Here is an 18318-nt window from a genome sequence, read left to right on the forward strand (position 1 = left end):
CTTCCTAACATGAGAACAAGAGAAATTAGTACTAGGTGTTTAGTACTGCATTTACATATAAACCTATAATACTAAGAGATCAGTAAGCTGATGGTCCTTGATTTCCAACTAATTAGATCTACAAAGGAAGTTGAATTGCAACAGAATAAGGTTTCCATATCCCACACTTATATCCCGAAGGAGGTTAGTTTTGTTAGTGCACACTGCAATGTTGGCATTAGTAAATGGTTGATGTAGCATCTCTTCGGACCACTATTTTAGCTCTACTTTACCCAGTTCCATCTTGCTATCCAGCCTCTTTTCCCCTGATTGTACCCCAGCAGTGAATGGCTTCTGCCCCAGCACTGGAACATTTATGTAATGTTAATTCCATAAATCCAAACTTTTTATTATGTTTCTGAAGAATTAGGACTTGCAACTGCTGAAGCTTTCCACTATTACAGTACTTACAAGTGGGTAATGTTTTCAGAGACTCCACACTTAAAGAGTTAATTTTAATACGTGTGAAAATTTATGCATGTGATTTTATTATCTCATTGCGAAAATAATTTTAATCAAGACCTCTTCAACAACCAGGTTATATTTTCCCCCTGACTAATGACCTCGTTAAGGTCCCCAAGATCCTCACATTGTAACTGATCCACAGAGGGAAAAGTACTTGGTACTTTGTTAGTCTCTGCTGGGATCCATGCCAAGAATTCTCCTCCCGTTACCATTGGCCTTCCTCGGCCTTCGTCAGACCCCAGTTACATACCGGATTCTATCTCTGGTGTGGAATGGGTCCTGCCACATCCTTGGCAAGGCATAAGGGTACTTGGGGTACATCACCCTTTTCTTTCAGGACTTTGGTACTTGAGTACTCGTTTCTTTTTAATTGCTATTTTATTCCAATGGCCGAGTAGAATTATTAGAACGGACCAAGAGATTGCCTTTTCCTTAATATTTATCTTTGACCCTCATATTCAAAACCATTACTACTGCCATTCTCTGTTTAAATTTTAAATATTCATGGCCAGTTTTTTTTTTTCGCCTGTACTGGATTGGTTTCCCTATTGGTGCCTAGGGCTGGTAGTATTCTGCTTTGGTAATTGTAATAATAACCTACGTCTTGATAAGGTCACCAAAGCCTTATTGCAAGTTGAAATGGTCGTAAGCACATAACTATTGTTGTAAACACTTTACCCTATAATGTATGGATTATGTTTTGTTATTTATTGCCTTGGGCTTGATTTGCAAAATTTATAAATGTATTTTTAAAAGTAGTTATCTTGTTAATGTTTTACAGATCTGTGTTGTTATTTTATTAGTTGTTTTTTCCTGAAAATAGAAGTAAATATTAGAGCAAAATAAGGATAAAGAAGTTGGACAGGTAGGTGGGAAAAGACCAGAGAATCATTGAACAGTGAAAGTCCAAAGTTAGATAATTAAAATTATGCAGTAAATAACCCTTGGTATTATCATCTTTGTGGCACTTGGGCTCACTAGGTGGCTAACCCTTTTTTGATGAATGTGGATGTCCATGTACTCAGATGGACGGATGTTGAGTAGAACATCGGATGAAGTTTGTTATAGCAAGGTGTTAAAAGTATCTTGTGTACATATTTTATGAATAAAGTTACAGTTAGGGTATATTTGACGTTTAGTTGTTATTAGTTTACTGTTTGGGAAGTCAATTCCTTCTTGACCTTTACTGCATGGTTTACTCTTTCTGTCTGATTGTGTGTTTTTACTTCATTTCCTTTTGTTTTCAAGTTTATCCAATTATGATTTTGCTTTTTATGCACCCTACCTTTGTTTTTGCTAGTTTCATTAAAATCCATTGTGTAGTTGTTATGGTGTCATATTAGCTATGAAATAAAACATTAGTACAGTATTAACATATTTGTTCCTACGCACTTACAAGTCTTTGTCCTTTAATTAGCGAGATTGATTTAGCGCGAGCTACAGACAATAGTTAAAAGTTGTACAACAAGTGGTTACCCAGTTTGTGAAGGGTGCAGGGCAAGGAGTCCCCGCCCCCCTTTCCCAGCAGGAGCTTCACATTTGATTCGGCTGCTGTTGAGTACGCTTGTACTGCAAATGCTTTACCAAAATTTAGTTTTTCTCTTGCAGAAGAAAATGAATGCAGTTGTGGACTTATGAAGATGGAAGTGAAGCAGAAAGTTCGTTTTTACTAGGGGAAGGATAGATGTTGCAACCAGTCTACTCACAAACCGCATGTAAATGTACACTCCCTCTGTGCGTCTTGTAAGGGGCATATTTGTTCGCAATTATACCCATGTGCCGAAAGCAAATCTTGGTCACCTGTACAATAGCAGGTGTACGCCCAGAAGGGGGAAGAAGCGAGCTAAACCTTCATCAGGGTCTGTCTTAGCAACCACCTAGCAGACAGTGAAGTTTTTTTAGTTACTTCAGTTTTCTCAGTTCGTGTGACTACCACTACAGTATTTCCCACGTGCAACGCTACAGAGTTATTACACGATGAGTACGAGTCAAGATTAAAGGAGCCCTCGGATCTGCTTCGACAGGCTATTTAGGTTTTGGTGGTGGGGGGGGGGGGGGGCAGTGTCAGCCGTACCCCTTCGGAAGCTGGATTCTTCTCCTGTGACCTTGCAGGCTAGTGACAAGAAGTTTATCCTGTGGAAGTGTCGTGCTTCCTTAGGTCTTTCAGGTAGACTTCATGACTTCATTGAGAGAGCTTGTAGCCAAGTCCACTTCTTCCCCTTGTTCCCTCAGTGCCAATGTCTTAAGTGATTGCAGCGACGGTGGTGAAAGGCATGGTAATAACTCCCAGTATTGGGGACTCTAGGATTTCCTCAAAAGGACTGTGAAGGGTCATAAAGTGACTCATGTCAGCAAGGTGTTCACCCTGATATTGGGCATTAGTAGGCCTACAAGGCCTTAGTGCACATGGCCGTGTCATCGCTCCGACCCTTGTGTGTAGGAGTGCGGGACAGCTATTACCTGCTCCCTTGGTGTCTATGGTGGTTCCTCCATACCCGCTCGTGGCATAGTCGTGCAGCCGGTGAGCGTGCCTTCTGTCATGTGGTTTCTGCTCCCAGGCGAGCGTCGGCATCACATTCGCTCAGACCACGACCCCTCTGCTTGCTGAGCCTGGAGTTAGGAATAAGTGCGCAAACTGTTATGAAGTTGAGATCCAGGAAGGCCAGTCCGAGTTGTACGGATAGTGCTACTTGTGACACCTCAGTCGAGGCTGGTGGACATCACCCGACTGGCTTCTTACCACATGGAGGCTTTCGATCCAGTGTAACAGCCCAGGTCCTGACTGCTCCAGTAGCCCCTAGTTACGGTCATAACAAGAGAATGGCTGGGACTCTAGTAATTTGTAAACAAAGTGCTGATAAAAGGAGTTATGAAAAATGAAATGCAAGCTCCAGAAATTCCAAGAAAGCCTATTTTGTGTGTGTGTGTACTGAAGATAAGACGAGAGAGAAGAGCACGGATCCTCTACACAGTGAATTCAAGATGACCACCATCACATATTCCAATTAATACAGAGCTTTGGACCTGTGCACGCTTACTAGAAATTTCCTATTGCTTCCCACTTCCAACCTTTCCTTTACCAGGGTTTTGGCTAAGGAGACATTCAACATCTAAAAAGTGATGCCTTTTGTCCTCAATATTTGTTTCCTAGTGTGAATTCAGGTCATTGACTATTTACACAACTGGCTAGTTAGGGCAGACTTAAGATTTTTTTTATTTTTTTTTTTTTTATTGGCACATCAAGATTATTATTTTGTCGTTCTAAAAAGGAATAATCCTATGGCTAAAATGTTGAAAGCCACTAGGCCAGCCAAAAGCATCTCGGCAAAGAATTATACACTAGGTCAATTTATTTCTCCAGATGATAACGAAGTCTTGGGCCTTCAATTTCCTTCATCAGTAGTTGGTTCCATTTTGAAGAACAGATTAAAGGACATCAATCAAATGTTGCAAAGAGCAACTAAGTAGTTTCAAAGTGTTCTTGTTGAGGCAAAAGAATTCTTAGGCCATGGACCACACCACAGGCCCTATCTAGGTCGGTCTCATTGGTTCTTCACCCGATATCGGTGATCCTTTATAAGCGACACAGCCAAGTTGGGCTGGGAAGGTCATTCATAGGAGACCTATGAGTTTGAGAAATAAATTCCCCCAATTTACAGATTTTCACATTCATGTGTTTGAACTGATGGAGGCCTTCTCTACATTATGACGACTTATTTCAAGAAGGAACTTTCATATTAAGGTTTTCATAGCCAACCATGAGGCAGTTTGTTGCCTCAGGAGTGGAGAATTCTGCAAGAGAATTCTCTATGCAGTTATTATTCCCATTATGGAAATTTTCAGGAGAGAGATCCATTTCTCTCCCCTTCCATCTTATGAGCTCTCTCGATGTAGGAGCAGACTTCCTGTCCAGACAGACATCTCTGCACACAGAGTGGATCTTGGATCAGAGCTCTTTCCAAGAGATCAGAGTGATTATCTCAAATCTCTCTGGTTTTCAATGGAAGAAAAGCATAAGTATCCACTATATGTAGCTCCGACTGTGGATTATCAGACAGTGGCGACAGATGCATTAACCCTGGATCGCAACAGATCGGGTTCTATTTCAATCTTTTCCATCCAAGTTTGATTATAAAGGCTTCTAATATCCATAAGGAATTATCAGGGTTAGCTGTGTTGCAGCTCCACATAGGCCGAACAGGCATGGTATCTGCTAACTATAAGACAGAAGCTACGCTTACTTTTTTCTGACCAAGAACCTTCACACCTATTTTCTCTTAATACATATGTGGTAGGAAATTTTCAGCTCGCTCGACAATATTTTATGTATTGTTGTGTTTTGCATGCTGCGGCCAAGTTTGGCACGCAGACTTGATATTGGGTTAATGACTTGAATCTCAACTAACTGACCCCAGGGAGCAATAAGCTAAATTGGCACCACCCCTTTTATTTGGTTCTGGGCAAAGGGACTCCAAGCAACTTGTATCCGAGGTAAGATTTTTCCAGGTTTTCATTAGAATAAAAATGAACATGGTGAGGTTATAAAAACAATGAAACTATATACAACATTTATTTTTTAAAGAAAATAAAACTAATATCCCTCTACCCATCTGTCCTGCCTTTGTGGACAAACAGATGCTGTATCCTCTAGTTATTACTACTATATTTGTTTTAAGACTTTAAGAGAGCAACCCCCAAGCACATGTTATCACAATATGCAGAAAATTATATGCAGCATATCCTTCTTAAATGAGCACAAGTTTTCTTAGATCTACTTTTTTCTAATAAGGAATCAAAAGCCGTACAATAACTTTCATGCAAATACAATAAGTCACATAAAAGTATGCAAGAAGTCTTTCCCGATGTCATGACATGGATCAGTGGTCATTTCAGTCAATTACACTATATGTACAATGGGGAGGCAAACAACTGTTCAAATACTTTTCACGGGTTGGTTAACAACAGAGGCAGATACAGTATCACAAAGAAATATGAAGACAGAGGAACAAGACCAAAAGAGAACAAGAATACATTCCATACAGCATTGTTTAGTAGTCTGAGCAATATTCACCGAGGAGATCTGCTGCCAAAAAATTCAGTTCATGGACTAGTACTTCAGCTCTCACAAAAACCTGAAAAAACAAAAAACAAATATGAAACAAATGGTCGATGAGTGGAGCAATTATAAATCATTAAAATCACAAATTATATTTTAGTAATTTGTATTTTTCCTAACATACTTATCGAGAAACACTTTCTTAGGAGTTACCTGGAACCTCCTCTCAAACGACCAGAGTTTTGTGTAGTTTACCCTACTCCCATTTTCTGTAATGGTAGGCCTAGCGGTAGGACACGTGCCCTGAGGGCAAACCCGAGGTAGGCCACATATGAGCTTGGGTCGTGATCTCCAGTAAGTTCTATGAAAGTAACAATACTAAAGATCAGTGAGGCACCCGGGGGAAGGAAGGGAGGGCCATAACCCGAAAGTGTTTCTCGGTAAGTATGTTAGGAAAAATACAAATTACTAACAATTTGTGATTTGCTCCAACACAGAGACTTACCTCGAAACACTTTCTTAGGAGACTTACACTTTAGGAGGTGGGAGTGCCTCCCTGACTAAAGACCCAAACAACTGGAAAGTAGGATAAACTACACAAAGAGCTCATTACTAGTGTAAAAAGTACTCACCCTACATAATTCCTTGATGATGTGCTTGATGAAGTATAGATATACGGGGGCTGTGCAGGACTACTGTCTAAGACCTATGGAAAAACCATCTAAGGACTTCCCCGTACATTCCTTGAGGTAGTGCGAAGTGAACGTCAATTGGTTAGACCAAGTGCCTGCTCTAAGAATCTGAGCTACTGACATGTTCTTTTCAAAAGCTAGAGAGGTACTTCTGCCTCTAACGACATGTGCCCTGGTTTTCCTGGAACTGAAAGTCCTGCACTAGAATAAGCTTGAATGATGACCTGCCTGAGCCAAAAGGAAATGGTGTTTTTGGAAATTTTCTTTTTCCGTCATACCCGAGGAGACAAAAAGATACTTTATACCTGGGTGGAGATTCGCCGTCCTCCTAGATATTTCCTTATAACTCTGACAAGACGCAAATTAAAGTCACCTTGATTATCTGATTATGGAATTGCTGGAATAGAGAAACCCTGGAACCTAGGATCCCAAACGGATGGGTTTTGGGTTTTTGGCAACAAACGAGGGGACAACTTAAAGGAGATCTCTCTCCAATCCCTTGATTGTTCTACCACGTAGGACAACCCATGAATTTCTCTTACTCTCTTCACTGACGCCAAAGCTATCAAGAAGACCGCCTTAATCGTAAGAATCCTGTCCATTATATCCTTCAAAAGTTTGAAGGGAGGCTTACTAAGCATATCTAGAACTCTAGCCAGGTCCCATTGCGGAACCCTAGGAGACGAGGGGGGATAGGACTGCTCAAAGCTCTTGATGAGCATCGAGATGTGTCTAGAAGAACCTAGATCTATTCCTTTCAAGAGGAAAATTTGTCCAAGGGCGGCTCATACCCCTCTACTGCTGAAATCGACATGCCCAACTCATCTCTGAGGTGAACGAGAAAGTCTGCGATGTCGGGTACCGATGCTTCTAAAGGCTTTATTTTCTTTGAAGCACACAATTTAGTAAAAGCTGCCCATTTTGCTTGGTAGACTGCTGTAGAGGACAGTCTCAGGTAAAGTGACATTCTAACATCTGTCTTGGTCGAATACCCTTGTCTTTTCAGAAAGCTCTGGATAACCTCCAGGCGTGAAGACAAAGGGATTGAGGATTCTCGTGGAACCTCAGAAAGTGTGGCCGCCTCAGAAGGTCTGGTCTGTCTGGAAGAGGCCACGGAGGGAGAATAGCCAGACCTTTTAGGTCTGCGAACCACTCTCTCTCCGGCCACCAAGGCACTACCAAAGTCATCTTTAGGTTGTTGGCTGTCCTTACTCTGTTGAGAACCTGTCTGATCAGGGCGAAAGGAGGAAAGACGTACACGTCCAGATTGTCCCACTTGTGCTGAAAGGCGTGCTCCAAGGCCGCCTTTGGGTCTGGGACAGGAGAACAGAATACAGGAAGTTGCGCGTTCAGCCTTGTCGCGAAGAGATCCATTACCGGTGAACCCCACATTCGGATGATGAATCTTGCTACCCCGGGGTGAAGAGACCATTCTGTCCCTACTACTTGGCCTACCCTGCTGGGGCCGTCGGCTAGAACGTTTTTCTTTCCCGGAATGAATCTGGCCGACAGTCTGACTTGTTCCTCTTCTGCCCATTTCAGGACTTGCAAGGCGAGAACGCACAACTCCTTCGACTTCAATCCTCCTTCCTTCTTTATGTACGCCACTACTGTGGCATTGTCCGACATTAACACCACTGAGTTTCCCTTTAGAAATGGACTGAAGTGTAGAGAGTCTTCCTGAACAGCCCTCATCTCCAGAACATTGATGTGGAGAGACTTTTTTTTTTTCCATCCAACTGCCTCTCGCTGCTTTTCCTAGAAGATGGGTTCCCCACCCTTCTTTTGATGCATCTGTGAAGAGCAGAAGCTCTGGAGGTCCGGAGGACAGTCGCATCCCTTTCAGAGTGTTCGCTCGATCTTGCCACCATTCCAGGGACTGTTTGGTCTCCAGTAGAACTGGAACAATCACGTCTGGGGAACTTCTCTGATCCCACCGATCTTATAAGTTCCACTGGATGCTTCTGAGCTTCTGTCTTCCTTGGGGGGACCATCATCTCTAAGGACACTAGGTGTCCTATCAACCTCTGCCAATCCTTTGCTCTTCTGGGTTGACCCGCCAGGAAGGGACGGAGAACTGGGTCTAGATTGGTCAGCCTGTCTACTGATGGAAACGCCTTGACTAGTAAGGAATCCAGGACTACAGTATCCCCAAGTACGTCATCTTGTTGGTTGGGGACAGATGAGACTTGTCCAGATTGATGGTGATGCCCAGAGTTTTGCAAAGATGAAGAAGCTCCGCGCCTTGTTGCTTTAAGACTTCCTTTGAGGAAGAAAGGAGTAACCAGTCGTCCAGGTACCGAATTAGACGGATCCCCCGTTCCTGAGCCCAAACAGAGATCGTCGTAAAAATTCTCGTGAATACCTGGGGGGCTGTGGACAGGCCGAAGCATAGGGCTCTGAACTGCAAAATATGGGCACCCCATTTCACCCGGAGATACTTCATGCTTGCTGGATGAATTGGGATTTGGAAATAGTCATCCTTGAGGTCTATGGATATCATGAAATCTCCTTCCCTCAAGGATGCCATGACTGTTCTTGGGGTGTCCATCTTGAAATGCGTTTTCCGAATGAATTTGTTGAGGTCTGACAGGTCAATCACTGGTCTCCAACCTCCTGTTGTTTCTCTACCAGGAAGAGTCGACTGTAGAACCCCGGACCCGGAAGATGAACAGTCTCCATTGCTCCCTTCTCCAACATTGTGGAGACTTCTTCCTCCAAGGTTGCTCCCTTCAGGGGTCTTTGGGGGCCAACCAATCTGCCTGGCTTGCTGGAATCAAGGGAGGTGGAACTTCTAGAAAAGGAAGCCTGTAGCCCTCTTTCAAAACAGTTACCGTCCACGGTTCTGCCCCGTAGAGTTTCCATGCTTGCCAAAATAGTCTGAGGCATCCCCCTACCTGAGGCTTGGGCAGGGGAGGGGGGCCTCCCACACTACCTTCTACGGGAGGAATGTCCTGAACGGCTTCTCCTGGCAGAAGAGAAGGAATTCCTATAGGTGGAAGGGGCTGAATTGGTTCCCCTTCGGGAGGGATTCGCTGACTGAGCCCACTGTGATGTCGAAGGTACTCTCCTCACTTGAGTTGGGGAAGACTGAGAACTAGCAGGCGCCTCGGATACAGGCCCTCTAAACACCGGTCTCCTCGCCGATTGAGTCTTCGGCAAGATGGTATCTTTCTTCTTAGCCAGTTTCTCCGCAACTTCTTGGAAAGGTTCTTCAGGACCAAGTCTCTTCTCCTCAAGACCCAGTTCGCAGATAATGCCAAGGCCTGGAACGTGAGAAACTTAAGGGCACGGCAGCTCGATCCGACCAATTCCTTTGGGGCTTCTCGCGTAGATATCCAAAGAGTTCGTCGGGATCTGGGTACCTACTAAATTAGTAGCCCACCAGTCCAACCGTGAGGCGACATTCACGAGATCCTTGGACATCTCCTCTATCATGATGGACTCGGATTGTGAAAAGAAAATTGGCCCAGCAGATGCCCTGTCTTCCGGGGCACCTTATCCTAACACTTCTAGGACGTCCTCTAGCTTGCTAGCCCCATGTGGTCGTCAGTCTAAAGTATAATACTTGCTTTGTGATTTTAGGCCCTGTAGCAGTTTGGCCGAACTGTGTCCTTTGGAGGTGTCCCTATTGCGGGTGACCACCTTATCAATATGGGCGCGCCCCAACTTTACGTCCCTCCCCTCTAGAAGAGCCAAAGATTACTTCTTCTGGACGGGCTCCTCCATAATCCTCCATAAGGCCAGAGCGCCAGTCATCTTCTTCCTGAGATAGTGGCTCCTCAATTTATTGTGACTCCTTATAAGGAGATCACCCTCCTATAAGCAGGGTCCTCCGGCGCTCTAAGATCCTCGTCCGCATCTACGTCCTCCATCCGGCGATGGGGTGTAGATTCATCACGGGCACCTCCGCTCTGACGGGACCCGCGGCTAAGACCTTCTGGAGAGACGGGTGTCTCTGTCACTTTCCAAGCCTTTGATAATGGAACGGGCTCCTCCATGGAGGAGTTCGACGAAGGGATCCGTGCACGTGTAGTGTCAACACGGGCACCTCCGCTCTGACGAGCCTCGCGGTTAAGCCTTTCAGGAGAAACGAGTGCCTCCGTCATTTTTCGAGTCTTCAACAAGGGGACGGGCTCCTCCGTGAAGGTGTTCCACGGAGGGATCTGTGCACGACTATAACCTCCACGGGCTGACTCGTCGAGGCTGCCCCTGGAGAGCCTCGCCACAGAGCCCGTGACTGTAGTCAGGTCTTTGAGCTTACTCTGGACGGGAATTGCTGTGGTGGCGAGGGCCTCCGTCCTATAGGCGGAGTCCTCCGTTAGGACGGGCATTGCCGTGGTGGCGAGGGCCTCAGTCCTATAGGCGGAGTCCTCCGTTAGGACGGGCATTGCCGTGGTGGCGAGGGCCTCTGTCCTATAGGCGGAGTCCTCCGTTAGGACAGGCATTGCCGTGGCGGCGAGGGCCTCCGTCCTATAAGCTGAGTCCTCCGTTGGCACGCCCTCATTGTCGCAGACCACGTCCTCCGTCCGGGGTTGATAAGCTGTACAGACGGGCGCCTCCGCACTAGGTTGTGGACTGAGGATGGGGTTGCCGTGGAGGCGAGAGCTTCCGTCCTTCGTTGTCTTTCTTCGAGGGAGGACGTGGCTTCCGTGGGCTTGCCCGACGGAGGAAACCGTCCCTGTCGATTGCTCGCATGAGCTGACTCGACGAGGCTGGCCGCCGAAACGGCGACTCCCTCCGCTGGTCGGGAAGAGTCGTCTATTTCGCGGCCTTACGCCTATCTGACGAGGACCGAGGGTCAATCTGTGGCTGGCAGAGGCCCTTCTAGGAGGACTGTCTCTGTACGCCAAATCTGCTCCTCCTGAGCTTCTTCCTCGGGGACCTTGATGGCCTCCTTCCATGTCGCGATCTGGAACAGGACCTGGAATAAGAGCGCCTTCTCCTGGAACCGCCGACGGTGAGTCTTCCTTTTCTAGGGTGCCTTCAGCTCGGAGTGAGTCTTCCTTTTCTAGGGTGCCTTCAGCTGCGGAGGTACCTGAAAAACATGCGAAGAGACAGGGACATTTTTTACTCAAGGGAAAACAGACGAAACGTGACCCGCAAGCACCAGGGCACCGTCTCTAAGACACCCACTAACCTCACCTTCAGGCCCACCACTTGCCAGGAAAGAATCTGCTACCCCACTATCATGAAGAACATACTCCTGGGGAAGAGCCACTGGCTTTTTCCCCGCAACGGACTTACCTTGTCCCCTACTCTGGGTAGGGGAAGGTGGTAGGGAAACTGACGTTCCTCCTGGAGACGTCAAGGGCGAAGAGGTGCTAGCCTTCTTGGGCAACCTCTAGGAAGACTTCTTATTCTTGGTACCGAAGCGTACCCACTGCACCTCTACCCCTGCACGACGAGCACAAGACTAACAAGCACAAGGGAAAGCACAAAGGAATATACTGTAAAAGCACAAAGCACAAGGTAAAAGCACTAAGCACGAGGGAGAGCACAACGGGCCATGCGGTAACCACACGGTACACGAGTCGGGGACACAAGGGTCGCACTGAGATAAGATGATATCATGATGCGACCAGAGAACTTACTGGAGAACACGACCCAAGCTCATAGCATACCTCGGGTTTGCCCTCAGGGCATGTGTCCTACCTCTAGGCTTACCATTACAGAAAATGGGAGTAGGGTAAACTACACAAAACTCTGGTCGTTTGAGAGGAGGTTCCAGGTAACTCCTAAGAAAGTGTTTCGAGGTAAGTCTCTGTGTTGGAACAAAGTACTTTTAAAGTAATAAAATACTATGCAAATAATTTATTATTTCTATAATACAATTAAGGTTAATCTAGTACTACATTCCCTCAGGAACTCATCAATATATCTAGAAATTGACAAATATCTGACAAATCCCAACACAAACTGAAATAAATATACAGTACTTTAATTTCAACTACCCTGTAGTTTATATTTAACTATCATTCTGCTATGGTATGCAGTAATGTATTACAGAAAATAAAGGGATCCATTAGATGACAAATTACAAAAGAAAAAATTGTACATAGAAAACATATCATCGTTGCCCTCCTAAAACTTACAGGTAACAGTCCAAAACCAGAAAAAAAAAAAAATAAATAAAATACCAAGTAACAATTTCCTTCATTTAATATTAGGGCTTAACTATACACAAACTCCTCAATCTTTTGTCTATCCCAACATGGGAAACCTTGGTGGTTAAACTATTGGGGTAGTTAAAAGATCTTCAGTTTCAAGATTCTGTCTTGAGATTCACCGAAATTCAGCAATTTGCTAGCGAGCATTACTAAATGCCTCCAGTACTGGTAATAAGGCTAGATGGCAACTCCCCGAGATACAGATGCAGTACTTTCAATCTTAATAAATTTTCAAAGAAGCTGGTACTTGCTGGTTATCGATGCTCTCTGATGCCACCAGACACAGAACGTGAAGATTCTGAAGACAGTACTAATCCTGATAAATCAGTTGGCCGCTCTTTTGAGAACGCCAAAACAGCGCTGTCAAGTCATTATCTGGCAAACCCAACTGTGCCATTTCAACCTCAAACACTGACCAGTATTTCAGGCTTCCATCAGAATGTTGCAAAGGGTTAGAACTCCAAGAAAGCTTAGCAATGATGGGCAATTCACTAACCATATTTTTTTTCTGGCTTGAAGGAAGGCGAGGTATCCACTTGATAAGTAAAGGTTAAATGAGAGGCAGGGCATTAACTACCCCTCTGAACTTGGTCCAGGGGGGAATTAAATCTGCAGGAAACCATAATCCTTGGGCAACAATCTGTAAAGTCAGGTGGCGGAAATCCTGAAATTTTCATCAGAGAAGTGTACACTTCCAATTCTGGAGTCAAATAGGAGTTTCATCTACTTCAGTGGAACTGTTGTCCCACAGCTGGAGGACAATAGGATCCTGAACTACTTTAAGCTCTAATACAGGGATCAGGTCAAGTTCTTCTGGTGGATATAATCAATCATCCAGTGCTTTCTTTCTCACAAGTCCTGGCTGACTTGAGGATGGACTCAGGGTGAGTAAAATCTCTTGGAGGACTGAACTTATCGTTTGTCATTGGGATTTGTTGTGACCTCAGACAAAAGATGTGATGCTATAGCGGCAACCACACCAAATCAGAGCTAGCTGAGATATCAGATGAAGTCGGACTAGTATCAACAATTCCTAAACTATCCTTAGTCTTGGATACAGGATCATGACCCTTCGGGTACCAAATGAATTATCGCTTGAGATAGGCTAAAGGCTCCCTCCAACCATGGCTTTAGCTGAATATGGTGAACCTTCACCAGCTCACCATCAGCTAGTCTCCAAAGCTCAAAGGTGACCACAAATCCAGGGATGAGCTTGCTTGTCATGTGTCCCAACAGGTGCACCTTCTTCAGAACCAGAGAACCCTCCTTGAATGGTTTGTAACAGGATGACCTTCAACCCATAGGTCTCTCGTTGCTGCTGAAAGCAATGTGATACTGACGATGTCGTGAGCACCCTTTAGTATATTCTCAGCTGGAGTCCAACCCATCTCAATGTGGTGGGAATGGTTGTGAACTCTTTTAGACAATTGTTGGTCCCATTTCCATGATGTCCATGAAATACCCTTGGTAGTTCACCCATAGTACGATATGCTCGTTTTACTGTGCTATTACTAGAAGATTTATACAGTTTTTTCACTTGTGTAATAGTTTACTGCTCCAACAACTAAATTTATAGGAAATTAATTCAGGACCGTTATCAGTTAATATCCGGACTGAGACAAACTGAATAACTAGGAAAACTGCGTTCTTATTCCCTACGGGTACCACCGTCACCCACTTAGAATAATGGTCGACTACCATCAGAGACCCAATAAAACCAGTATGGTTGTAGGAAGAATTAACAAGATCCACAGCGACCAATTTAAAAGATGTGGTTACTATTTTTAAGGTTGGCAACAACCTCCCTTGAGACCTTACAGGCTGGCATTCCTTACCCATTTGGCACATTCTTGATGGCACTATTCAAGGATTTGTGTCAAACAAGTTGACGGAGCATAGCAGTAATTTTTCCTTTCCCCAGTGAGCATTTTGCAGGTGTCTTATCAGGTCTATGAGGACATTTCATCATTAGAATGGTTTAAGATTATGATCATAAACTATAGGTACAATAATTTAGCAATCTCAATTCAAGTTATTGCTTTATCCTTCAGAACTGACGTTTGAGAAGTAATTGTATAAAATGGTATTTTGTACGTTATATAAATTACATAACCTTTACTATGAATAATGTAAAGGAATAATGAACAGCAGTTATGGCACTGTGTTTGTATATATCTTTAGTAGTTCAGATACTTATTTTATTAGCCTTTATTGGGAAATTCCTTTTCTTAACTTTAAATAATTGTCAAAACAAGATGAATAAATCAATATAAAGATTAAAAGTTAGGCCCTTCTTGGAAGCCTACTTTGGGCATTAAGGAATGGGACTCTGCTCCATTGGTTACTTCCAACTATCTACTTCATGGTTTATTGACTTTTTTTATTTAAAAAGCCTTGGAAAGAAAATTTTGAGAGGAAATTTTCATAGCATTTCAATTTTTATATGTATTTTATCAATGTGTAGAAGATACTTTGAATTGTGACTCGTATGAAGGATTTTCATATTTTAAAAATAATTTTCTAGATTGTAAGCTTTTAAATTCTCTAATTTTTCCATATTTGAATGACAAAAATTGGTCAGTAATAACAAAAAAGTAGATGCAATTTTACTCCGTAAGTTTCATATTTCGAGAAATCAGGCTTAAAAAACTATTTTGAGATCAATTGAATAGACTTTACAATGGACTTTCAAGTAAGGCTTTCAGCAGTAATTTTCCTCACCACGGGGGATCATATCCAAAATTAATACTTCCCAAATAAATATATACTGTACATGTACCAATTAAGCACACATCATGATTGGCTAACACACTATATTCTTGTATGTGCAAATTTACCCTTTTGACCTATTTAGTTATCGTCTCTGGCACTTTATGCATCTTTCAGCATAATCTAACTTAAGTGGTAAATATATAAATGACCAGACAAAGAAATAATTTAAGAATATACATGCAGCAAACATTTATTTATGAATATGGCATGACATATGAGAACTGATAATCGATTCCTCACAGAATCATAGAAAAAGGTGTTATTACTGTACATGGGATACTAAAATAATTAGCTTTCCCTAGAATTTTTCAAATTCATTATAAGTACCCAGGTCAGAAAAGGGTTATGTACTGGACTGGGCACATGCGCAAATATGCAAAAATTACTTTTAACCAATAAAAGAAACCGTTTTCATAAAAAAAAAAAGTAAAATGAAGTGTAGATGTTTACATTGCCAAAAATGTAATAATCGGTATTATCAAAATTCCAAGCTATAGGTCATGAGTCCCACTCTGAAGTGGGCTCTTAAATACCCAGAGTGAAATGGGACTGTGACAAAGATTTGGGCTTGTGACATCTATCTTTACTGTTGCAGCTTCCTATTAAAAGAATTATGCTGTACATGACGCTTAACCATAACAACTTCGTACTGAAAGAATTATGCTGTACATTACGCTTAACCAAAACTTTTTCTTTCTTTTCAGAAAACTATCTGACTTCTAAGGTAAAGAAGACCTAATGGTAGAGAGGGGATAATGCAAAGCTTTATTACCAAAAGGAGAGCCCCTTCCTTTTGTCCTGTACATAGTTTTGAATTATTTTGATCATGAGCATTCTCATACGGTTCACCTGTCACACTCCTCATTGATTTGTTGTTAGTAATGATCTGCAGTGAGACCATTTTAAGTTGGATTTTTATTTTGTATTTATGGTTATTTATTGGTGTGTATTTGTATATATACAGTGAATATGAATATTATGTATGTACTGTCAAGGAAATGTGGGTTTTAAGCTTTTGTATTTTAAATATTTGAAAATATAGTTGAAAATGAAAAAAAGTTGTTTTATTTACATCTTTTTCTCTTTAGACATTTTCAATGTTTTCTTGAGCCTAAAATGAATGATAATGCATTGTGGAAACATTTCATTTGTTATTTTCTTGTTTCCTCAAAATATTAACATTACTGATTTTCTGAACTCGCGTAATGCATTTTATTTACTAAACAGTAGTACAACACAGTACTGTTATATTAAAAATTTATGTTGAGAAGGGCGCAGTATATTTTTACCCGTACGTATGCAAGTTCTACTTTACACCGGTTCCCATTTCCTTTTTCTTTCCTTGCTGCTGCTGCTCTTAATTTCACTTCATAGTGTAACTAGTTGGCAGGTTTTCCATCTGTTGCACATGACACCATAATGGTCTTAGATCCCTACGAAGGGTTATATTACCATAATCCTTATATCCAATTCAATATTCAATTGTAAGAGTATCACTTCATGAGATTAGACCTCTTCTTTCTTTTGAGTAGAAATTCTTACTTTCCTAGGCCACTTTCATTTTCGATTTTTGTCACTTTTTTTCTTATGAGTGCTAGCTCTTTAATACTTTACAAATATTTAGATAAGTCTCTTTAATCTTCATGCATTTTTTAGGTGATTGATTGAAATACATGGGCCTTAATTAAACTTAGATAAGTTCTTAATTATTTACGTGTATACATGTACTGCAGTTAATGACAGTTTGAGGAATTTTTTCTCAATTATTGCATGGACAAAAGAAAGGTTGTTCCTACAGAAATGCAAACCCTCGTCATTTATAAGGGTTTACTCTGTTGCTGTTTTGCTACAATCAAAATTAAAGTCCTGTGGGTTTGGCAACATTGTATAGTTGCCTGTTCCTACTTACACTGGGTAGGCACGATGGAGCCTGCTGCTCAATCCTCGCTTTACTTTTAGTTATGAGATTCGGACGTACGCTACTCGACCGTTATCCACGCTGTGCTTTGTGACTTCTCTTTCAGCGATTGTGATAGAGTTCTTCACAAATATGTAAGAGGACCTGCCCCACCTCTGAAGGTCATCCTTTCTACACTTTCATGAGTTGGGCGAGGTAGATTCCCTTCTGCGTCTTCCTCCAAAGAGATAAAAAAGCAGAAAACTTGTCTTCACAGTCATTAATTCTCCCTGTCTGATCCTTCACTTAACAAATTTCAAGAGGCTCCTATAACAAATGATGACGGCCATTTGTTCCAGCCTGAATTTGACAATGTATTATCTCCCATTGTGCTCTCAGTGAAGCGGATAATACACCGATATGATCCTTAGCCTTCATCACTTGAGCAGCTAGAACAGAATTCTTTGTAGGGACTTAATTTCACCCGTTTTTGTGAATCCTAACAGGTCCCAATCACCACCAACGTGTGCCAAGCTCGGAGGAACAATTATTTATTCCAGCTATAGGAGTGCTAAGATATTTTTCCTTGATAGTTCAGAAGGTTTATCCAAATTAGACCAATCGTCTCCTCAAGGTATGCCAACACAGGCATCACATCATTCAGCAAACAGGCAGTATGCATCTTCTTGGACACCTACCATGAGTTTGGAAGAACTGTACTATTCATTGGTAAGGTCTCGTAGCAACTCAGGCCTTCCCGTAACTCCAAAAGGCCCTAAAGGTAAGTTCTCCCAAGAAGGGAGCAGCTAACTTCTCTCCGAGAAAAGTATAGATTCTTCCGGATACCACACAGGGACCCAGTGTCATCTTCCCTTAAAAAGGAAAGCATTTTTTCCTAGATCTCAAAATTAACAACATGGTTAATCCTACCAACCTGGTGTGAGTGCGAAACTCTCCCTGCATCCGCAAATAAACAAACAAACCGTGTTTGCTTCTGAAAATGGGTACAGATAAGGCGCTTTCTGACTGTGGTGCAAAACAGAAATGCGCAGCACCTGAACGATCTTCCACAAGCACACCCCTCATAGTCGGTGCATAAGCCGAACACGCCGCTAACAATATGCTCCCACAGGCAGGATATGCTTCCACTATTTTACGAATATCGACAACACTGTCGGGTGTGTATGAAAAACTCGCCATTGTCTAGGTTGATGCATACCGTTTACA

General features: G+C 42.7%; 1 protein-coding gene across 2 annotated transcripts in view; it reads left to right on the plus strand.

The window, feature by feature from the left end:
* LOC137655641 (uncharacterized protein KIAA2013 homolog) overlaps positions 1–16226 on the plus strand; it is a 77852-nt gene extending 61626 nt beyond the window's left edge. The window contains exon 17 of one of the 2 annotated variants that reach the window (XM_068389566.1): positions 15899–16226. Coding sequence is in view for 1 of the 2 variants with exons in the window: in XM_068389568.1 (XP_068245669.1) it covers positions 15899–15917 (19 nt within the window). In the remaining variant the exon portion in view is untranslated. The remainder of the gene's footprint in view (positions 1–15898) is intronic. The other variant, XM_068389568.1, reaches the window with a different exon arrangement.
* The last annotated feature ends 2092 nt before the right edge of the window (positions 16227–18318 follow it).

This window comes from Palaemon carinicauda, chromosome 16 (assembly GCF_036898095.1).
Source record: "Palaemon carinicauda isolate YSFRI2023 chromosome 16, ASM3689809v2, whole genome shotgun sequence".
NCBI classification, from domain to species: Eukaryota; Metazoa; Arthropoda; class Malacostraca; order Decapoda; family Palaemonidae; genus Palaemon; species Palaemon carinicauda.